Source organism: Sus scrofa, chromosome 4, assembly GCF_000003025.6.
Source record: "Sus scrofa isolate TJ Tabasco breed Duroc chromosome 4, Sscrofa11.1, whole genome shotgun sequence".
NCBI classification, from domain to species: Eukaryota; Metazoa; Chordata; class Mammalia; order Artiodactyla; family Suidae; genus Sus; species Sus scrofa.
The window spans coordinates 89,527,678-89,547,933 of NC_010446.5; the positions used below are offsets into that span (position 1 = coordinate 89,527,678).

Consider the following 20,256-nt stretch of genomic DNA (forward strand, 5'->3'; position numbering starts at 1 on the left):
CTACTGGACAAGGACCGATATAGGTAATTGAGCCAGGCCAGTGGGAGAAAACCACATCTTTCCGGACCCCACGTTGGTGCCCCTTCCCATGCTTAAGGAATAAAAACCCCCATAGGACAATAAAGAAGGGGCCTCTTCTCCCTGCTCCCAGCAGCCCTGGGAACTATCTGCTTGCCTTTAGTAAAGACTTTGCTTGCTTGCTGCCTGTGTGTTCTCGGAGTTCATTCCTTGACTGCCGTGAACAAGAATCCAGATTCTGGTATCATCTTTCCGGTAGCAGTTACATATGAGAATATCCCTACTAGGCAAATACACAGTCCTCTAAGGGAAAGGGCCTTCATATATGTAACCCTCAATTTGTTCAGAAAAAAACATTTGCGTGTGTTTGTGTATGCATATAGAGAAATGGCATGCATAATACATGGGGTAAAATACTATCAATAAGGGAAACTTGGTCAAAGCTATATGTGTGTGTTTGTAATATATTTATTTTTGCAGTGTTGTGTAAGTGTTCAATTATTATTATTTTTTTCCCATTTATGGCTGCATCAGTGTCATTGGAAATTTCCGGGCTAGGGGTCAAGTTGGAGCTGCATCTGGGGCCTATGCCACAGCTTATGGTAATGCCCTACTCTTAACCCACTGAGCGAGGCTAGAGATGGAACCCCCATCCCTACAGAGACAATGCATGGTTCTTATCCCCCTGAGTCAAAACAGGAATTCCCTATTCAATCATTTCTTCCTTCCTTTCTTTCTTTTCTTTCTTTCTTTCTTTCGTCTCTGCCATTTTCTTGGGCTGCTCCAACGGCATATGGAGGTTCCCAAGCTAGGGGTCGCATGAGATCTGTAGCCGCCTGCCTACACCACAGCCACAGCAATGCGGGATCCTTAACCCACTGGGCAAGGCCAAGGATTGAACCCGCAACCTCATGGTTCCTAGTCGGATTCGTTTCTGCTGTGTCGCAAGGGGAACTCCCCTATTCAATCATTTCTAACCAAAATGTAGATAAAGGAATGAAACGACAGGGTGAGACATGTCATAATTTGGGTTTGGACAGTGTACAGCACCAGCTTTGTCTGGGAGTGACAGTGTCAGGGAAGGCACGTGGAGAAGTTTCAGGAGAGACTTGAAGGAGGCTGTCTTGGCAGAGGTCTGTGAGGCACTGGGCATCTGACTTGGGAGCAGGACAAGCTTCAGGGAAGAACTGTAAGCACCCATCCATCCCGACATGTTGTTACATCACGCTCGCTATGTGTGTCCTGAACAGGGTTCCCCCTCCTCAGGGGGTGGCTGTCACTTGTGTGACCAAAAGCACTGCTCCCTGGTTCTCCAGCCAGTCACACATTTCTTCTTGTTGCCAGAGGCTGATGCCCTGGGACCTTCAAGGGGAGGAGGCCCGGAGGGCAGGGCCTGCAGCCTGCAGTGGGCAGGGCCGGGCAGGGCCTGCATGCTTGCTCTCCGCATAAAAGCTCAACACTTGCCCCCCATCGGGACTCTACTGCAGACAGTAGGCCTGAGCCTCCACCTGGCAGGGAGTTCTCAGCTCCTGGCATCTGTGAGGAAGGAAAAGAGGGAGCTCTCTGTGCTGTGAGGAAGGCGTTTCTGAGTCTGAGGGACGGTCTGCGTGTGGGGAGGCAAGATGCCAGCTCAGGTCTGGTCTTGGTCTCAGGGATGGGGAGGGATTTAAGGAGAAAGGAGCCCATGACCAGTGAAGTATTTGTAGGGCTGGATAGGGGTGGGGGCTATTCGAGGAGGTTCCCCAACGGCTAGAAGCCCATAACCTTTCCATTTGAGGTTTTCTTAGTGTAAGGTGAGTGCGGAGAAAAAGAGTGTGTTCAGGCAAAGAGAAGAAAATTTATTAGAGGGAAAAGGAGAGGGTGACTGACCCTTGAGAAGAGCCAGCGCCCCGCCCGCCCCCCTTCTCTTGGGGCCTTCTTAATCTCTCAAGATGGGAAATTGGATTCCCAGAAGCGGGGGGAGTTTAGTTTATCTTTCGCCTGCAGCTGGACTCTGGTGGTCACACAGTCATGGGAAGTCAGAGGTGTCTCACGGTAGGGTGGTCTCATAATCCTTTTTTGTTTTTTTTTGGTTTTCTTGGTATTTCTTGGGCTGCTCCCTCGGCATATGGAGGTTCCCAGGCTAGGGATCAAATCGGAGCTGTAGCCTCCGGCCTATGCCAGAGCCACAGCAACATGGGATCCGAGCTGCGTCTGCAACCTATACCACAGCTTCCGGCAACACCAGATCGTCAACCCACTGAGCAAGGGCAGGGACCGAACCCGCAACCTCATGGTTCCTAGTCGAGTTCGTTACCACTGCGCCACGACGGGAACTCCTGGTCTCATAATCTTGAGAAAGCTGGAGGTGTGTGGTGTCCCACAGTGAAAGGGGGGAAAGAGTCTCGTAGTCTTGGAAAAGGAGGCACCAGTGGCGAAAACAGGATGTCCCCTGAGCAAGGTGGTCAGTCTCATGGGTCAGCATAAAGAGCCATTTTAACAATGAGTCCCCATGTAACCCCTAACACTTACTCAGAAAGTTCAGTAAGAAAGGATGGGAGGAAAAGAAAGGATGGTCCAGCCAGTAACCTTAGGCATCTCTTTTTCCCCTTAGAGGATTTTTGGGGCCCGATTCTGCCTCCTGCTGTTCCTCTCTGTGGCCACCAGAGGGCAGAGTGCAGGTAAGTCTCTGAGGAGCAGCAGTTTCTTCAGCTGCCCTGAGGTGTGCAGAGGAGCAGAGGGACTAGAGCTGGGCTGCAGGCTGAAGTCCTAACACAGAGGGGAAGTCATGGAGATGCACAGAGGCCAACTTTGCAGCCGACCTGATGTGTCCTGGGTGCTGATTGCTGGCTTCTCCGTGGGTCTGGTCTGAAGAAGGTAGGGTGTTAGTTAAGCCACACCCTGGGGCTCCACTCTGTGCGTTAGGTTGGCTGGCAGGCTCAGGGGAGCCATGGTAAAGTCTGTTCCGTTGTTGCTACTCCTTCTCCTATGGCCTTGGCCTGGGGATTCCCTGAAGGAGCTGGTGGTCAGGGCTGTATGACAGAGGAGGCTCAGGGGCGGCATGGTAAAGACTGCCCCCTTCTGGGTGAGCTAGGGGAGGAGAGAGAGAAATTAGGAGTTTGGAATTAATATGCACATGCTGCTGTATATAAAATAGTCAAACAACAGGGACCTACTGTGTAGCACAGGGAACTATACTCAAAATCCTCTAAAAGCTTATAATGGAAAAAGAATCTGAAAAAGAATATCTATATCTCCAAATTACTTGGCTATACACTTGAGACTAACACAATATTATTAATTAACTATATTTTATTTTTTTCTAAAAAAGACTGTTCCCGGACTTCCCGTTGTGGCGCAGTTGTTAACGAATCCGACTAGGAACCATGAGGTTGCAGGTTCGATCGCTGGCCTTGCTCAGTGGGTTAAGGATCTGGTGTTGCCGGGAGCTGTGGTGTAGGTTGTAGACGCGGCTGGGATCCCTCGTTCCCTTGGCTCTGGCATAGGCTTGCGGCTACAGCTCCGATTTGACCCCTAGCCTGTGAACCTCCATATGCTACGGGAGTGGCCCTAGAGAAGGCAGAAATACCAAAAAAAAAAAAAAAAAAGCCTGTACCCTTCTAGATACTCCTACTCCTATGGCTCTGGCCTAGAGATCCTAGAGGGGGCTGGGTGGTGAGGGCTGTGTCCAGGGAACAACCTTGTCTGATCCCCATTCTCACAATTCCACCCCTCAGAATAGGCACAGTGACTTTTTTTTTTGGCATCATCCTCCTCATGTGGAGGTTCCTGGGCCAGGGGTTGAACATGTGCAGCAGTAGTGATATTGCTGGATCCTTAACCCGCTGTGCAACAAGGGAAGTCCACAGTTTTCGTTTTTTAATTTTATTTTTGTTTTTGTTTTTAAAATTCTCTCCTAGCCCCTCAGAATTTGTTACAATTTTCCGTGTTCTCTTATTTATTTATTTTGCTTTTTAGGGCCTCACCTGCGGCATATGGAGGTTCCCAGGCTAGGGGTCTAATCAGAGCTACAGCTGCCGGCCTACACCACAGCCACAGCAATGCTAGATCCGAGCCGCGTCAGTGACCTACGCCACAGCTCAGGGCAATGCTGGATCCTTAACTCACTGAGCAAGGCCAAGGATGGAACCCGCAACCTCATGGTTCCTAGTCAGACTCGTTTCCACTGTGCCAGTACGGGAACTCCCCAGTTTTCGTTTTAGTTGAGCAGAAGAATTTGAGTGTTGCATCTGTACTAGATGTGTGCCAGCTGGTCTTAGCAGAGAGGACCCTGACCTCTGGGGCCTCACAGCACAGTGATGAGCAAATGAAGTGGGCAGAGGCTGGGAGCCCATGACCAGGAAGGGTGGTTCGGTGGCATCAGACTCTTAATGAGAATTATCTTCACATCCTCTAGCAGCGACCCAGTCTGTGGAATGGTTCCCGGAGAACGAATCGTGTGCCCCTTTTCTGTCTTTCCTGCCTCGGAGTTGCAAGGAAATCAAAGAAAGTTGCCATAGAGCAGGTGGTGAGTAATAAACTAGTCCAGCATCCTCTCCTTTTGGCTTTTTAAAAAATTTTTTTATTTATTTTTTTAATCTAGAGGAGATTCCAGTCATGGAGATCAAGAGGAATGTGCCCGAATTGCGTGTCTGCTCTGAGTCCAGCTTCCAGCCAAGGAGCTGTCCAGTGGGAATACTGAGGCTTTTGGGGCCCCCCTGCCTCTGGCACAGCAGACATGATTTTCTGAACACAGGGAGAATGCAGTGATCCTGGTGACTCTTAGGCTGGTGGGCAGAGCTGTGATGAGTCTAAGCTATTTCCCTCTTTTTCAGCTAAAGTGTTAGCCTGCCGCAGTTTCATAGATGCTGGCAGAAAAGACGAGCCTCCTGAGGTGGAGACAGAGAATGTGTTATTCACAGCCACAGCAGTAGAGTATCAGCTTTTCCCTGTGCTGTCTCCCCGATCCCAGTCCCAACAGGGTGATGTGAGTAGGGCCAGGAGACATCTGAAGATGCAGTGGGTTTGCCAAGCAGGCTGACAGATGGGGCTGGAAAAGATTGGGCAAGCCTTTTTATTTTCATTTTCATTTTATTTATTTTTTTCCTTTTTGCACATGGGTCCAGGAGAGGATCTCTGGGCTTAGGGAACCTGAATGTTATCTAACAGGCAGCGACCGTGCCTGCCGTTTACTCTGACTTGTAGAGGCCACATCCTGATGTGGTTGGGTGCTGATTTCTGGCCTCTCCTGGCCAGAGAAGGAGGCGCTGTTCAGAGGGAGATACCATCTCTGTCTTCTAGGATGTTTGCTCTATAAAGGCTTTGAAAAGATAGCAGGGAGCAAAGGCAGGCATGTCCCTGCTCATAGATGATGTGAAGCGAATTGTCCTCCAGCAAATGGATTGTGTGGAGCCTTCTGAATCCATTCTTTTTCTTTCTTTCTCTTTCTTTCTTTTTCTTTTCTTTCTCTTTTTTCTTTCTTTTTAGCTTTTTAGGGCCTTTCTTTCTTTTCTTTTTTTTCTATTTTTGGCTTTTTCGGGCCACACCTGTGGCATATGGAGGTTCCCAGGCTAGGGGTCGAATTGGAGCTGTAGCTGCCAGCCTACACCACAGCCACAGCAATGCCAGATCTGAGTTGTAGTTGTAGTCTGTGACCTATACCACAGCTCATGGCAATGCCAAATCCTTAACTTCATGGTTCCTAGTCAGATTCATTTCTGCTGTGCCACGATTGGAACTCCTGAATACATTCTTGATTCTGAGGGTCTTTCTGGGTGGGGGTCTTGAGAAGAACCCTGTGGTCTCAGACAGGGGCCTGTGGGCTGGTTCCCTCTGCAGATGGCCTGTATTTCCTCCGCACTGAGAATGGTGTCGTCTACCAGACCTTCTGTGACATGACGTCTGGGGGCGGAGGCTGGACCCTGGTGGCCAGTGTGCACGAGAATCACATGGCTGGGAAATGCACGTTGGGTGACCGCTGGTCTAGTCAGCAGGGCAGCAGGGCCGACTACCCCGAGGGAGATGGCAACTGGGCCAATTACAACACCTTTGGGTCTGCAGAGGCGGCCACCAGCGATGACTACAAGGTTGGTGGCCCTGACCACCCAGCTAGGAAAGGGTAGTTGCTGAGTGTGGCTGGACCCCAGGGTGTGGAAGGGAGGGTGGCAGGCGGGGGTGTGGCGGTAGGGCTGGGGAGGGAGAAAGAGAGGATTCCATGTCTTTTTTTTTTTTTTTTTTTGTCTTTTGTCTTTTGTCTTTTGTAGGGCCGCACCCGCATAGAGAGGTTCTCAGGCTAGGGGTCTAATCAGAGCTGTAGCCACCAGCCTATGCCACAGCCACAGCAGTGCGGGATCTGAGCCGCATCTGCAACCTACAGCACAGCTCGAGGCAATGCCAGATCCTTAACCCACTGAGCGAGGCCAGGGATCGAACCTGCAACCTCAGATTCATTAACCACTGAGCCACGATGGGAGCTCCAGCATTCCATGTCTTGAATCACAACCTCCTCCCAGGCAGTCTGCTGGGTGGTGGCGCACTGCCGCCTAGTGGAAGGGGGTGTCTGAGTGCTGCTGGCCACCTGTGCGCCTGGAGCCCAGACCTCTCAACTCAGCAGAGGGCTGAGTGTGGGGTCTGCTGCTGGTTGGGCTTCATGGGCTGGTCAGGCTCATTGCATGTCACTCTCTAGAACCCTGGCTACTATGACATCCAAGCCCGGGACCTGGGCATCTGGCATGTGCCCAACCGGTCTCCCCTGCAGCAGTGGAGGAACAGCTCCTTGCTGAGGTACCGCACCAATACTGGATTCTTCCAGAGCCTGGGACATAATCTGTTTGGACTCTACCAGGTATATGGGGCCACTGGCTGTGGGTGGGGGGTTCTTCCTTTGGTGAATGGAGAGCCAGGTCTTGGGGTAAGGAGTCCATCTGCTCTGGGTCCCTTTTCACTAGCAGGTGCCTGTGTTTGGCTTTCTCCTACCTGTGGGTCACTGTGATACCTGGGCTGCCTCTTTCAGAGGGATAATGGGCCAGGCAGGGGGAGAGCCCTGTGGGAGAAGGAATGGGGGCAGCGAGGGAGGAGGACAAGGGGCTGGAGGCTGTTGAGGGACCTGGCTGTGGAGGGAAGGGAATCCCTGTTATCCAGGCCGATTTCTACATAACAAGAGAACTGAGGGTGCTAAACCCCCGACTTCCCCATGTGGCAGCCTCTCTACTGGCCTCACACAGCCTCTGTTTTGGGTTCTTGCAGAAATACCCAGTGAAATACGGAATAGGGAAATGTTGGACTGACAATGGCCCAGCCATTCCTGTTGTCTATGACTATGGCGATGCTCAGAAAACTGCGTCTTATTACTCACCCTATGGACAAAGTGAGTGTCTGCTTCCCAAGCCCAGTCATCAGTCCTTTCCCGCACTCTTGGAGCTAGTGTAAATACCAACAATTAATACTTGCTAGCACTTATCGAGCATGTTCAAGGTGCCAAGCTCTTACAGAGGAACTTTTTTTTTTTTTGCTCTTTAGGTAAGGGCTGTACTGGCGGCATATGGAGGTTCCCAGGCTAGGGTTGAATGGGAGCTGTAGCTGCCGGCCTACGCCACAGCCACGGCAGCACCGGATCCTTAACCCACTGAACAAGGCCATGGATTGAATCCAAAACCTCATGGTTCCTAGTTGGATTTGTTTCCGCTGCTCTACGTTGGAACTCTTATAGAGGAACTTGTCATGATTTAGTAACATTTAATTATCATGAGAAAACTATGACGTTAGAATTCCTACCTTCTCCATTTTATAGGCTCTAAACTCAGGCTTCTTAACCAATACCCTGTATGACCTCCTGTAATAGTTAAGCAAAATTAGGCTAATTGACAAGTGAGAACTTTTGAAAGTGGTGAGGAAAACTCACTTTTGTTATTCACTTTTAAAAGGCATATTTTTTCAGGAAAATAAAGCCACAGAACTTAAATCTTCAGTTGAGGATAAGAGCCATTGCTTGCACATTTAGTATTTCAGTGAAAGCAGGTAATGGTAGGTGGCAACATAAGCCTATGGTAACTGGATGCAAAGTGTGCCAGCAGGAGCAGATGGCCCATCCCATCATTGTTTATTCCTGCTGGACCTCGGGCACTGTTCTTGCTGATCTTTCAGTGGAGTCTAAGTTCTCCGAAAGCCTTAGGCAGACAAGTGACCTCTTGTGAGCTCCAACCTTGGTCTTCTTGCCCCCGAAGAGGAGAATTTCTCTTCCATGTAAGCTCAGGGCCAGGATGTAGCAGCCACTGTCCACAGAGGTGCTGGGCTCCCTGCCCTGTTGGCTTAGGGCATCCTGAGCTGGTCAAAGGGAAGCTGGTTCTAGTTCCTTCTTTGCATACTTGGCCTTTTCTCTGCCTCTTCTTTTCCAGGGGAATTTGTGGCAGGATTTGTCCAGTTCAGGGTGTTTAATAACGAGAGAGCAGCCAACGCCCTGTGTGCTGGGATGAGAGTTACCGGCTGCAACACTGAGGTCGTAAGTTTGGGGAAGAGCCATGATTTGTGCATTTGTGTGTGTGTGTTCACCTACAAGGGGTGTGTTGATGTGTTTCTCTGTGGCTTGCTTTTTCACTTTTTTTTTTTTTTGGTCTTTTTGCCATTTCTTGGGTCGCTCCCGTGGCATGTGGAGGTTCCCAGGCTAGGGGTCCAATTGGAGCTGCAGCCGCCAGCCTATGCCAGAGCCACAGCAACGTGGGACCCGAGCTGCATCTGCGACCTACAGCACAGCTCACCGCAACACCGGATCCTTAACCTACTGAGCAAGGCCAGAGATCGAACCCGAAACTTCATGGTTCCTAGTCGGACTCGTTAGCCACTGAGCCACGATGGGAACTACGTCTTTTTACTCTTTCGATGGTGCTTTGTAGACATAATTTTTCAATTGGTATCATTCTTTTAAAAACTGAGATATGATTGACATATATCAGCGTGTGAGTTCCGGGGTATAACATAATGATTCTATGTATTTATAAATCGTGACATGATCACCATAATATAGCTAGTCACCATCCACCACCACACATTGCTACAAATAATGTTTTCTTCTGATAAGAACTTTATTTATTTATTTATTTTTGTCCTTCTGCATTTCTTGGGCCGCTCCCGCGGCATATGGAGGTTCCCAGGCTAGGGGTCGAATCAGAGCTGTAGCCATCCGCCTACGCCAGAGCCACAGCAACGCAGGATCCGAGCCGCGTCTGCAACCTACACCACAGCTCACGGCAACGCCGGATGGTCAACCCACTGAGCAAGGGCAGGGACCGAACCCGCAACCTCATGGTTCCTAGTCAGATTCGTTAACCACTGCGCCACGACGGGAACTCCTGATAAGAACTTTAAAGATCTACTCTCCCATCCACACATACTAACCAGGCCTGACCCTGCTTAGCTTCCGAGATCAGACAACATCGGGCGCGTTCAGGGTGGTGTGGCTGTAGACTAATGATCTACTCTCTTAGTAACCTTTATCACAGACAATACAGTATTCTTACTTATAGTCACCATTTCATCCCCAGGACTTATTTGATAACTGAAAGTTTTCACCTTTTGACCACTGGATATGATTATTGCCAGTGAGGTCTAATATCTATATCCTTACATACGATTAGTACTTGAATGCTGGGTTTACAAAGTATTTCTACATGTTGAGGTCATGAAAGTGTTTTCCAACATTCTTTTTTTTTTTTTTTTTTTAGAGTGGCACCCATGGCTTATGGAGGTTCCCAGGCTAGGGGTTGAATTGGAGCTGTAGCTGCTGGCCTACGCCACAGCCACAGCAATGCCAGATCTGAGCCACGTCTACGGCCTACACCGAAGCTCACGATAATGCAGGATCCTTAATCCACTGAGTGAGGCCAGGGGTTGAACCTTCGTCCTCCTGGATGTTGGTCAGATTCATTTCCGCTGAGCCACGATGGGATCTCCTCATTAACGCCCCTTTGCATGTACCCCTGAGTGCACCAATTCCCTGATCTTAGATACACAGGGCACCTACAAAGTGCTAGGTATCAGAGATGCAAAGGGGACAGAGTCATCTTAAGGAGCTCAGACTGAGTGTGTCAGAGAGGCAAGTGCATGATGTCAACCTCGTGGTATCACCTGTGATGGCAACATAAACAAGGGCCCTAGGAGCACAATACAGGAGCTTCCACCTCTACCAATGGCACATTGTTGATTCTCCAGGAAGGTGACATTTGTATTGAATCTTACAAGTTGTGCAGATTTCAACAATAGCATGGGTTAGAATGGTGCCTTTCTAGCATGAGTGACTAACATGTTCAAAATCAGTTTAAGAGAGCATGGTGTGTTGAGGATGCAGTGAGCTGTTGTGCAGTTTTGGAGCAAGATGTGCATGTTGGGCAGAAGTGGGAGTTGATACTGGAAATAACCTGCAAGAAGCAGGGAAAGCAGATACTTTTCCATGGTGTGCGGGACATAGAATTTTAGTGGTAGATGATGATGCTGATGAAAGGATTTTGAGCAGAGGAGTGTCCTAATCAGCTTTGGTTTTGCTAAGATGATGCACAGCCGTGTGTGTAGGACATGGCTTCAGGGCAGAGAGATTCAGGAGAGCACAAGGCCGGTGCCAAGGTGCAGGTGTTAAATACTGAGGATCTGAGCGAGCATCATTTTTTTTTTTTCGGGCCACACCCATGGCATATGGAGGTTCCCAGGCTAAGGGTCGAATCGGAGCTGCATCTGTTGCCCTACACCACAGCCACAGCAATGCTGGATCCAAGCCATATCTGTGACCTATACCACAGCTTGCAGCAACACCAGATCCCTAAGCCACTGAGTGAGGCCAGGGATCGTACCTGCGTCCTCATGGATGCTAGTCAGACTTGTTTCCGCTGAGCCATGATGGGAACTCCGAGCCAGCATCTTCTTGATAAGGTTGGATGAGCAAGGATGGATACACAGGCAATGGAGTCTACAGTTCTTGAGGCGCTAACGAATATGGGGCATGGAAAGTGAGGGAGACTGAAGAGACTTCAGGTTTTTGTTTTGGGTGACTTAGTTCTATCCATGAGGGTGGAAGGCAGCTATGCTCACCACTATACCCCCAACACTGTGCTATCCATTAGTATGGGTGACAAGATGAGGACTAAGTTCAGGGGCAGCAAGAGAGAGAATTCATTGGGTTTTGCTCAGTGACATTTTAGATCTAGAGCCATCTAGGTGGAGATCTCCAGGTGGCGTTGGATATGGGTTTTCAAGCAGAGACTGAGGAGGAGACTGACCCCATATGATCATGCTGGTATGTCATGGGAGGTGAGGAGCCATAATCGGGAGAGTGAGGTGTGGACAGAGCCTTGAAGAAGAGCAGCTGGGGGACTGATTGAGCCAAAGAGGGGCTGAGGGGTCGGAGAAGAACTATAAAGAAGGTAGAAAGGATTTCAGGAAAGAGCATGACCTCAGCGTCCACTGGAGGGTGAAGGTTTACCTGGGGTTGGGGCAAAGCCAATTAGGACCACAACCACAGATACCTGCAATTGTCCCATTAAGTCTCAGTGGTGTCCCCAGCACACCCCTCTCTATGTCTCTTCTCTCTGCTCCCAGAACTGCATTGGTGGAGGAGGATTCTTCCCAGAGGGCAATCCTTTGCAGTGTGGGGATTTCTCCGCCTTTGACTGGAACGGATATGGAAGACACATTGCTTACAGCTCCAGCCGGGAGATAACTGAGGCTGCTGTGCTCCTGTTCTACCGCTGAGAGCTGGGTGGTGGGAGACGTGGAGCCCAGTCCTAACCCCAGGTTCTCAGAGATGGAAACACAGAATGCTAACAAGGAGGAGAGGAGAATAAATCTTTATACTTTCCCATTCTGTGTTTTTGAGTTCTTTGTACAAAGTGACTGAGACTCGGAAGGATCTTTTCAAAATAATGTCTCTTGTTCTGTGGATTTCCTCTTTAGACCCCCTGGGTTTGGAGCTTCAAGTCTCAGGTCCCAGCATACATGTTTTCCCATTCTTTCTAGGGAACTCCTGAGTGAGACTGAAGACCAGAGGAAAATCTTGTGAATTTTCCTACCATGCAGTTCTTGGTTAATCCAATAAACATCATGAAGAAGAAAAGATGATGATGATTGAGATTCAGTAGGAAAAAAAGAAATGGCAGGGTCACAACTGCCTGCTCCCTTTATTCCCCTGCCTTTGATACTCAGAACCATGTTCCTAAAATGATTCGAGTGGCGGTTCCAATGTGCGTGGTTGGGGATGGTTCTCAGAGCACCAAGAAATTCATAGACCACCAGCTGCGTGTCCTGCAACTCAGCTAAACTTTGACCCACAGATGCCAGGAGACAGTTTGAGGTCCCAATGTGAAAGCCTGTGTCCTACAAGACTGTCCCTCGAGTCTCCCAGTTCAGGTGCCAGTTACGGAGTCCAGATTGTCACCTGCACTTCTGACTGAGTGGCCATAGATTGGGGATGCCAAAGATTCCTCATTGGGCTCAGTTAATTTGCCAGAGTGGCTCATAGAACGCAAAGAAATGTTTTACTTTGCAGATGATAAGCTTATTATAAAAGAGCATAATTCAGGAAGAGCCAGCTTGGAGGGAGGGAGGGAGGCCAGGGGCACAGTAGGGGGAAAGGCACAGAGCTTCCTTGGCCTTTTTGAGCCCTGCACTGTCCCCTGGGGCTCCCCATATTCACCAGCCCAGAAGCTCTCCAAACCCTGTCCTTTTCCGGGTTTTTACAGAGGCTTCATGACACAGGCATGATTGATGAAATCGTTGATTAGTGTAATTGATTCAACTTCCCACCTCTGTTTTCCCAGGAGGGTCTGGGTTGGTGGGATTGGAATTTTCCTCCCTCACATCACAGGGCTGGTTCTCACTTCATTAACAAAACCAAAGACACCCCCCCATCTTTTTTCTTGATCACTTAGGAAATTCCAAAGGTTTCAGGACCTCTAGGCCAGAATCAGGATGGAGGTCAAATTAACATTTCATATTGTAAATCACAACACGACACTCCTCAGGGATACATGTGGCCGGCAAGGTCTGGGCTCCCAGCTTCAGGTGCTTATTCCAAACGGGAACCAAAGGTTCCAGTGAGGTCTCCGTGTATCATCTGTGGGAAAACAGGACGCTGATGACATCAGTTCTGGCTTGTGTGCAGATGAGACATTTTATGTTATTTTTATTATTTATTATTTTTAAATTTTTTATCTTTTCTAGGGCTGCTCCTGTGGCATATGGAGGTTCCCAGGCTAGGGGTCCAATTGGAGCTGTAGCCACTCACCTCCGCCAGAGCCACAGCAACATGGGATCCGAGCCACAGCTGCGACCCACACCACAGTTCACAGCAACGCTAGATCCTTAACCCACTGAGCAAGGACAGGGATCAAACCTGCAACCTCAGTGTTCCCAGTCAGATTCGTTATCCACTGTTCCACCACTGGAACTCCAGATGAGACCTTTTATACTCTTGCTTATAATGCAAATCTGATTATAACATCCCCTACCACTCACTACTGTACTCTTTCTGCTGCGCTCTCTATAGATTAGGGCAGAAAATCTCAAATAGGGTGGGAGAGGCATGATATCTCTTCTCAGGTAGGGCTGCCAGATTTAGTAAGTAAAAATACGGGAGACCCACTTACATTTATTTTTCATTTTTATTTATTTATTTATTTATTGTCTTTTTTTGTCTTTTTAGGGCCACACCCACGGCATATGGAGCTTCCCAGGTTAGGAGTCTAACGGGAGCTGTAGCCGCCAGCCCACGCCACAGCCACAGCCGTGCCAGATCTGAGCCTCGTCTTCGACCTACACCACAGCTCACAGCAACGCTGGATCCTTAACCCACTGAGCAAGGCCAGGGATCGAACCTGCAACCTCATGGTTGCTAGTTGTATCCGTTTCTGCTGCACCACGACAGGAACTCCTAAAATTTTTTCATCAAATAAACTTTTTGAAGAATAAGTCTCATATACCCATATGCATCCCCAGGTTGTAAGCTCACAGCTTAATAATCTTTCAGAGTGAACATGCTTGTGTACCCACCAACCATACGAAGGAAAAGAACCTTGGGGAGTGCCCTGATGGCTCAGCAGGTTAAGGTTCCAGTGTTGTCACTGGTTACTGCTGTGGCTTGGGTTTGATCCCTGGCCCAGCAATGGATGCTGGCTCTCCCACCCCCAAAAAGGAAAAGGACCCGGGCGGTCCCTCAAAGGTACCATTTGCCTCTTGCCAGTCATTAAGGCATCGACTTTAAAATCTAGAAGACCAATTGGTGATTCCTAGAAACAGGGCCATTTTGCCATATCAGAATACATCTTACACTGTGGTGGCCTCCGCAGAGCCTGTTGTCATATGGGCCCTCTCCTTTCCTCCCAAGCCCACAAGCCATTAGACACAAAGGCACGTGGAGGAGGGCCTTTTGAGTCTTTGCTTTGAGGCCATGCTCTCTGGGGAGAGGCACTAGGAAGCAGAGAGTAAGCCCAACAATGATAAGGAAGTCAGTGTTGGAGTTCCCGTTGTGTCTCAGTGGTTAGTGAACCCGACTGGCATCCATGAGGACTCGGGTTTGATCCCTGGCCTCGCTCAGTGGGTTAAGGATCTGGGGTTGCTGAGAGCTGTTGTGTAGGTCGCAGATGCGGCTCAGATCCTGTTGTGGTGTAGGTCGCAGATGCGGCTCAGATCCTGCTGTGGCTGTGGCGTGGTCTGGCAGCTGCAGTTCTGACTGGACCCCTCGCCTGGGACCTTCCATATGCCTTGGGTGCCGCCCTAAAAAGATGGCAATAAAAAAATTACCATTGTTTTTAAATTATTTTCTAGGTTTTGTACAGCTAGCATGAAAATTCCAAGAAGGTATCATTGTTAAACTTCAATAATAATCAAAGAAATGTAGATAATCAAATGAATGCACATAATTTAATTTTTAAATTTTTTTGCTTTTTAGGGCCACACCTGTGGCATATGGAAGTTCCTAGGCTAGGGGTCGAATCGGAGCTATATCTGCTGGCCCACAGCCATAGCAACATGGGATGGAAGCTGCGTCTGTGACCTACACCAACTCATGGCAACACCAGGTCCTTTAACCCACTGAGCGAGGCCAGGAATGGAACCTGCATCCTCATGGATACTAGTCGGATTTGTTTCCATGGCACCACAAGGGGAATTCTAAGTTTGCCTTTAAAAAAATTTCAAGTTGACCAAAACATGATAAATCATAGTTTCTAGTAGTGGATTTGGTTTCTGTTTCAATCCCATCCCCTCTCCCACCCCACCCCTTGTTTCTTTTAATATCACTAGCAAAATATTCAAATTCTCTGCCTCCTTTGTATCTAGTGACGGCCATGTAAAAAGTGCTGGTGAGCAGAAGTCTAATTGCTCTTTGTTCCTTCTTTTTTCTTCTTTCTCCTTAGGATACAGATATGAAGACTGGAGAGACGGTAGCCATTCCGTGATCATGAGGCTGAAAAACCACTACATACAGAGGGTGGTGACGCAGGAGCATCAGAGAAGTCAAGTACCCTCTTGACATAATTGAGACTCACATCAGTCCTGTGTTGTCTACCATGGAATATTTTTTTCCTTTTTTTTTAGGGCTGCACCTGCGGCATATGGAGGTTCCCAGGCTAGGGGCTGAATCAGAGCTGTAGCTGCTGGTCTTCACCACAGCCACAGCAATGTCAGATCCGAGCCAAGTCTGCAACCTACACCACAGCTCACGGCAATGCCAGATCCTTAACCCACTGAGCAAGGCCAGGCATCAAACCTGCGTCCCAATGGATGCTAGTCAGATTTGTTAACTGCTGAGCCATGACAGGAACTCTTACCCTTGGAATTTTTGTTTTGTGGCAGATAACCCACTGGACCTATTTAGGCTGCTAGAACGATTTTTTTCTATTGTTTGTGGCCAAATATAATCCTTGGGTAGGGGTTCAAGAGATGGACTTCCTTAGGACTTCTTTGGGTTGCCGGGGGGGGGTTTGGGGGAACGAAAAGGGGGAAGGGGTTAAGAAGTGCAGACGTCCAGTTATAAGAAAGGTAAATCATGAGGCTATAATGTACAGCATGGGGGATAGAGTCAATCATGTATTAACTTTGTAAGGTAGCAGATGATAACTAGACTTATCGTGTGGTAACCACCTGCAGTGTGTAAAAATGTTGAATCACTATTTGTGCACCTAAAACTAATATAATATTGTATGTCAACTATAGTACAATAAAAAAAGAAGAAAGAAGTGGACCTTTTATTTTTTTTATTGCACCTACGACATGTGGAGGTTTCGCAGGCTAGAGGTCTAACGCTTGATCCTTAACCCATTGAGCAAGACCAGCGATCGAACGTGCAACCTCATGGTTCCCAGGTGAGTTTGTTTCCGCCGCACCACGATGGGAACTTTAAGAAGTGGACCTTTTGATTCGCCACTGATAGAAATAAAAATTGGCACAAAGTTATCTGTCAGGCTATAGAGATAACTTCAAAAATGTTTATAGATGTGTTTACTCCAAATCTTGCCCTCCTGAATTTACGTGGGCCTTGGAAAATTATTCATATATCAGAGCCTCAGTTTCTTTTTCTTTCTTTTTTTTTGTCTTTTTGCCATTTCTTGGGCCGCTCCCGCGGCATGTGGAGGTTCCCAGGCTAGGGGTCCAATCGGAGCTGTAGCCATCGGCCTACGCCACAGCCACAGCAACACAGGACCCAAGCTGTATCTGCGACCTACACCACATGGCAATGCCGGATCGTTAACCCACTGAGCAAGGGCAGGGACCGAACCCGCAACCTCATGGTTCCTAATCGGATTCGTTAACCACTGCGCCACGACGGGAACTCCAGAGTCTCAGTTTCTTTAACTGAATATAGATAGTACAGATAATGATAGTAAAGTTCTCACATGTTGTTCTTATAAACATTAAATGGAAGAACACTGCAGCCCTTAAAAGACTACCTGGCTTATGGTAACTGCTTGATTCATGCTAGCTATTATTACATTGTATTCTTTTTTTTCTTTTTTCTTTTTTTTTGCTTTTTAGGTATGCGCTGGCAGCATATGGAGGTTCCCAGGCTAGCGGTCAATTGGAGCTGTAGCCGCCAGCCTACACCACAGTCACAGCAACATCAGATCAGAGGCGGGTCTGCGACCTACACCACAGTTCACGGCAATGCTGGATCCTTCACCCACTGGGTGAGGTCAGGGATCAAACCTGCAACCTCATGGTTCCTAGTTGGATTCATTTCTGCTTTGTCGCAATGGGAACTCCATTGTATTCTTGAGAGTTTTGAAAAGCTTACTTAAATTCCATTTCACTCACTCATTAGGAAGACATTTTGGGGCACTTTTGCTGAAGAATCATTGTGCCATGTATTGTGGAAAACCGTGAAACAGATGTAAAGAAAACAAAGACAAGTTCATTGAATTACAGAGTGGAGTGGGAGAGAGGATGGAGTCAGGGAAATGGCAGGGAGAGACGTACATGTGAGCAAATTACTCAAACCCTACGAGTGCACTTTTTTCTACATAATTCAAGAGACTAATGGGTTAAAAATATTAGTAGTGTGTTTTTGGACACTCAATGTATAAAGATGTAATTTTACGACATCTGCTACAGAAAGGGCTAGGGCAGAGATATATAGGAAGCGAGATTTTGTATGATATTGAAGTTCAGCTGCTGTAAATTAAAATACAGTGTTATAACTTCAATGTGTTACATCATCTCCTTGTAAAGACAAATAAAATAACCATAGAACATACATAAAAGGAAACGAGGAAATAGTTTAAATGTTTCACAGCAAAAAAACTGTCAACTAAGCACGAAAGCAGGCAGTGATGTATGAGTTGAAAAATGAAAATCTACAAGACATATAGAAAAGAAAGCAAAATGATAGAAGTCCCTCCTTACCACTAATCATTTTATTTATTCATTCATTTATTTATTCATTTATTTACTTTTTGGTGCACCCACGGCATGTGGAAGTTCCCAGGCCAGGGATCAAACCTGTGTCACAGCAGTGACCTGAGCCAGATCCTTAACCCGCTGTACCACAAGGGAACTCATCAGAATTACTTTAAATGAAAGTGGGTTAAATTCTGTAACCAAAAGACAGAGATGGCAGAATCGATTAAAAAAAATGGTGATCCTGGAGTTCCCGTCATGGTGCAACAGAAACAAATCTGACTAGGAACCATGAGGTTGCAGGTTGGATCCCTGGCCTTGTTCAGTGGGTTAAGGATCTGGCGTTGTCGTGAGCTGTGGTGCAGGTTGCAGACGCAGCTCAGATCTGATGTTGCTGTGGCTGTGGTATAGGCCAGCAGCTGTAGCTCCTATTGGACCCCTAACCTGGGACCCTCCATATGCCTCAGGCATGGCCCCAAAAAGCAAAAAAAAAAAAAAAAAAAAAAAAAGGTGGTTCAAATCTATGCTGTCTCTAGGAAACTCACCTTAGATTTGAAGATGCAAATAGGTTGAAAGGGAATAAAAGTGAAAGGAGGAAAAAAGATATTCCATGCAAATATTAACTAAAAGAGAGCAGGGGAGGTATACTTGTATTAGACAAAACAGACTTTCAATTAAAAAAAAAACTGCAAGAGACAAAGGACATGATGCATTAATAAAGCCTCGCTATAGCAAGAAGATACAGCAATTATAAACATGTATGTAACTAAAACCAGACCATTGAAACTTTTTTTGGAAGGGGGGCCATACCCATGGCATAAGGAGGTGCCCAGGTTAGAGGTCCAATTGGAGCTGTAGCTGATGGCCTACACCAGAGCTCACAGCAACGCCAGATCCTTAACACACTGAGCAAGGCCAGGGATCGAACCCACAACCTCATGGTTCCTAGTTGGATTTGTTTCTGCTGCGCCACAACGGGAACTCCCAGACTGTTAAAATTTATAAGGCAGAGACGGACATAATTGAAAGGAGACATACTTCCACAGTAGGCACGAAACTCCTAAGGGAAAGGGGTGGGAGACTTAATCACCAAACCTGAACTGCCCTGAATTCTCCTTCCAACGTGTGGAGGAGCTTTCCCCTATGTCTCTCTCCTTCCATGAGCTTCTTGGAATGAAGCATTCCTTGCTAAGTTAGGCTCCTTTGCTTGTTTTGAAAACTTTCTGGGGGCTGCAGCTGAGTCCTTTAGGAGGAAGGCCCAATGATGCCTCTGCCCATCGGTCAGTGGAGAGAAAAACTGTTTTTTTTGTTTCTGTTTTGGCCGTGCCTGTGGCATGCAGAAGTTCCCAGTCCAGGGATCAAGCCTGTTGCACAGCAGCAACCCAAGACACTGCAGTGACAATGCCGGATCCTTAACTCAAGCTCCACAAGAGGACTTTGGTTTTCCTAGGGCTAGATGAGGCTCAGCACAGAATCCTAGACTTAGAACTTACCATGGGAGTTTCCACTGTGGCTCAGTGGTTAATGAATCCGACTGGGAACCATGGGGTGTCAGGTTCGACCCCTGGCCTTGCTCAGTGGGTTAAAGATCTGGTGTTTCCATGAGCTGTGGTGTAGGTGACAGATGTGGCTCGGATCCTGCGTTGCTGTGGCTCTGGTGTAGGCCAGTGGTTACAGCTCCGATTCGACCCCTTGCCTGGGAACCTCCATATGCCGATGGTGTGGCCCTAAAAAGCCAAAAAAAAAAAAAAAGAACTAACCATGAATTTCGTTTACTTCCATGGGAAGTTATATAAGGTTATAATATTTAAGAAATTGCCAATTGAGTATTAAAAAGGTAAAATCCTGAGCATCTGTTATCAATATCATTTTACATAAAAGCATTTTAACGACAAGCTCACAGTCACAGAGTAAATATAGTTCTTTAGCTTGGATATATCTAGTTCCATGGGAGGATAAAAAATATATCTCTATATTTATATGTGTATATATATATATACACACAATTTTATATATTTGTATTTTGCCACAGCTTTCAGCAACTTGATGTGAAGATCTCAATTCCCAGACTGGGACCTGAACCCGGGGTTGCAACAGTGAATGTGCCGAGTCCTAACCATTAGACCACCAAGGAACTCCCTGCTATTTCATTTTATTTTTTTTGTCTCTTTAGGGCTGATTCCACGGTATATGGAAGTTGCCAGGCTGGAACTCTCTGTTCTTTTTTTTTTTTTGTCTTTTGTTTTTTGAGGGCTGAACCCGCGGCCTATGGAGGTTCCCAGGCTAGGGATCGAATTGGAGCTAAAGCTGCCAGCCCATGGCATAGCCACAGCAACGCCAGATCCGATCCGCATCTGCAACCTACACCACAGCTCAAGGCAACGCCAG

The 20,256-nt window shown here is 47.6% G+C and overlaps 1 protein-coding gene across 2 annotated transcripts; it reads left to right on the forward strand.

Moving 5' to 3' along the window:
- LOC100736733 (intelectin-2-like) lies at positions 1,479-11,839 on the forward strand. Of its 2 annotated transcripts, none has more exons than XM_021088677.1 (8): positions 1,479-1,652; positions 2,612-2,678; positions 4,418-4,525; positions 5,836-6,083; positions 6,683-6,841; positions 7,243-7,363; positions 8,391-8,494; positions 11,578-11,839. In XM_021088677.1, the coding sequence occupies exons 1-8, from the start codon at positions 1,641-1,643 to the stop codon at positions 11,728-11,730; spliced, it is 972 nt and encodes a 323-aa protein (XP_020944336.1). In that variant the 5' UTR covers positions 1,479-1,640; the 3' UTR covers positions 11,731-11,839.